Raw genomic sequence first — 3,287 nt, 5'->3', positions numbered from 1 at the left:
TCCCCTGAGCCTGGGATCTTACTATTAGGTATGCATGGGTGCTCAAGAAAGATTTGTTAATTGACTGAATAAGGGTGCTTTTGCCTTTGAACTGCCTCCCTTGAATGCCTTCTCTTCTCCGTCCTGTCTTTCCCCCACCATCCTGCCTAATGCCCAGCCCCAACCCACTTCTCCAGGAGACCCTTCATGATTTGTTCCTGCCCCCGGCCCCCCATCTCAATGGTTAAATTTAGATAACAGATAGTCCAAAGGGGAGTTTGCAGGCAGAACAAAGCAGGCTGCTTTTATTGGAGAAGGGAGTGGAGACAGGACAGGAGGAGGAGGGAGGGGAGGGGAGGAGGAGGGGAGGGGAGGATTGTCTCCAGGGCTGCAGAAGCAGTTTGCAGGGGCTGGTGGCAGAAGTGTGATGTTGATCACTTTTTCCACTCCTTCTTTTCATAATCCCAGTGGGCAGCCAGGCCCTGTATGGGGTTGCTCTTCATGTCCAGGAGGCGCTGGAGCTGCTGGGCTTTCCGTTCTTCCGTCAGGGTGACAACCTTCTTAGGGAACACTGCAGGGAGGGCAAGAGTGAGACAGTGACAGCCCTGGTCTCTGTGGCTTCTGGGACTCTGAGCCTAGTCTCCAAGCACACGGTCATTGTCCCCTGCACCAAGCGTGCTCTTGTACCTCTAGGCTCTCCCCCACCCCTCTGCCTGTCTGTCTCTATCTCTCTTTTTGAAACATGATTTTCCTATGTGGCTCTGGCTGTCCTGAAATTCACTCTGTCGATTTGGGTGGCTTTGAACTCAGAGATCCACTTGCGTCTGCGGCTCCAGTGCTGGGATTAATGGTGTGTATCAACAGGCTCTCCAGATGCTCTTGAGAAGAACGGTCCAGGACCAGGTTTTGCTCCCAGCTTTGCCATAGTCCTCCTGCAGCTCCTTCCCCACGGGGAGTCTGTTTCCTCATTTGTCTCTGTGACCAATGGCTGATTTGAGAACTACCTGGGTCACTCCCAACCCCACCACTTCTGCACCCTGTAGCCTTGAACAAATGACTTCACCTCTCTGAGCCTCACCTTCCTCAGCAGCAGGAGTAGGCTTTGTCTGGAGGGCTATGGGGACAGAGTGTGAGAACTTGTGAGGGACTGAGCATGTCTCTGGCTGCACCAGGCTGGCCTCGAACTCAGAAATCTGCCTGCCTCTGCCTCCCGAGTTCTGGGATTAAAGGTGTGCACCACCACACCCGGCTGAGAACTACCTCTTCTGACCCCCACATATGCAGCACAGCTCACACGGGCTCTTAAGTATCGGGGATAGCGCCTAGGCTAGAAGGGTCACCTTGGGGAGCAGTGGCCTGTGGCTGTGGCCTCCCACTAGACAGGAAGGGCAATGGAGCTCCCTCTCCTTCTGTGTCCTGCAGCTTCGGGAGATCATGGGGAGTAATAGGTGTGCCGACACTGTTCCCTTTACAAACTGGGGAGCCAGGCAGAGGTGCAGGCCTGTCATCCAAGGGCTTGGAAAGCTGAGGCAGGACAGAGAGCTTAAGGACAGCCTGGGTGACATAGTAATGATAAACACCAGGGGAGAATAGCATTTAACTCAAAGGCTAGACCCTCAGAGAGGGACTTGAGAGACCCTTACCTATGGACTAGAGAAGGCCTAAGGGCTAGAGCTCCCAATCTATATACATTGCTCCCCAGGGTGACCCTTCTAGCCTAGGCGCTATCCCTGATACTTAAGAGCCCGTGTGAGCAGTGCTGCATATGTGGGGGTCAAAAGAGGTAGTTCTCAGCCGGGCGTGGTGGCACACACCTTTAATCCCAGAATCGGGAGGCAGAGGCAGGCAGATTTCTGAGTTCGAGGCCAGCCTGGTCTACCAAGTGAGTTCCAGGACAGCCAGGGCTACTCAGAGAAACCCTGTCTTGAAAAAGAAGAAGAAGAAGAAGAAGAAGAAGAAGAAGAAGAAGAAGAAGAAGAAGAAGAAGAAGAAGAAGAAGAAGAAGAAGAAGAAGAAGAAGAAGAAGAAGAAGAAGAGGTAGTTCTCTCCTTCCAGCACATGGCTCTTGGAAACTGAGCTCAAGTTGTAGGCGTGGTGGCACACACCTTCCTTTACCCACTGAGCTGCCTCGCTAGTCCCACCAGACAGAGTTCCTCACTGCCCCTGGGGCTCACTGCTCTGCTAGGCTGGCTGCAGGGATCCTACTACCTCTACCTTCCCAATGCTGGAATTACAGACGTGCTCCACCACGGCCCAGCTTCAAAAATAATAATAACAATAACTATAATACTTATACATTTATATAGTTTATATTTTGAACTTATATTATGCAATATTATTTTTTAATTTATTTATTCATTATATGTAAGTACACTGTAGCTGTCCTCAAATACTCCAGAAGAGGGTATCAGATTTCATTACAGATGGTTGTGAGCCACCAGGTAGTTGCTGGGATTTGAACTCAGGACCTTCGGAAGAGCAGTTGGCGCTCTTAACCACTGAGCCATCTTGCCAGTCCCGCAATATTATTATTATTATTATTGTTATTGTATTGGTGTTTTGCCTGAATGTATCTGTTCACCATGTATGTGTGGTGACAGCAGAGACCAGAAGAGGATGTTATATCCCCTGGAACTGGACTTACAGACTGTTGTGAGTTTTCATGTTGGTTCCAAGAATGAACTCAGGTCCTCTAGAAGAGTAGCCAGCGTTCTTAACTGCTGAGCCCTCCCTCTGGCCTGACATCTCAGCTTTTCCTGTCGGTGCTGGGATGGGATATGAACTCGGGTCCTCAGGCTTACACGGCAAGTTCTTTACTGCCTGGGCCACCTCCCAACCTTGTCACTGATACTCTCTATCCAGCAATGGAGAAGAAGGGTCCCAGCCACACAGCAAACCCTGAGCTAGACCATTCCCAAAGACTTCTCCATCTCATGTCTTTGCAAGACAGGAACTCCCATCAAGCCTTCACAGAAGTCACAGCAGGCTACCCCCCAGCATTTGGGAGGCAGAGGAAGTCAGGTCTCTGTCAATGCAAGGTCAGCCTGATCTACAGAGAGAGTTCCAAGGCAGCCAGGAGTACATAAGGAGACCCTGCTTAAAACAAGTAAATACCCAAAGGACTGGCCAAATGGCTTAACGGGTGAATGTGCTTGCCACCGGGCCTGACTCTGACACCCAAAAGCTGTCCTCTGACCTCCATACTAAATAAAATTTTAGAAGAAAGAAAGAAATGGCCGGGCATGGTGGCGCACGCCTTTAATCCCAGCACTCAGGAGGCAGAGGCAGGCGGATTTCTGAGTTCGAGG

General features: G+C 50.8%; 1 protein-coding gene across 1 annotated transcript in view; it reads right to left on the bottom strand.

Moving 5' to 3' along the window:
- Positions 1–256: 256 nt before the first annotated feature.
- Positions 257–3,287, bottom strand: part of LOC110290300 — an 11,748-nt gene continuing 8,717 nt past the window's right edge. Inside the window, exon 5 of the mRNA XM_021156826.2 lies at positions 257–550. Within this exon, the coding sequence (XP_021012485.1) occupies positions 414–550 (137 nt within the window). The 3' untranslated portion in view covers positions 257–413. The remainder of the gene's footprint in view (positions 551–3,287) is intronic.

The sequence above is a fragment of the Mus caroli genome, chromosome 2, assembly GCF_900094665.2.
Source record: "Mus caroli chromosome 2, CAROLI_EIJ_v1.1, whole genome shotgun sequence".
Lineage (NCBI taxonomy): Eukaryota > Metazoa > Chordata > Mammalia > Rodentia > Muridae > Mus > Mus caroli.
This window is presented reverse-complemented; position numbering and strand designations above follow the sequence as displayed.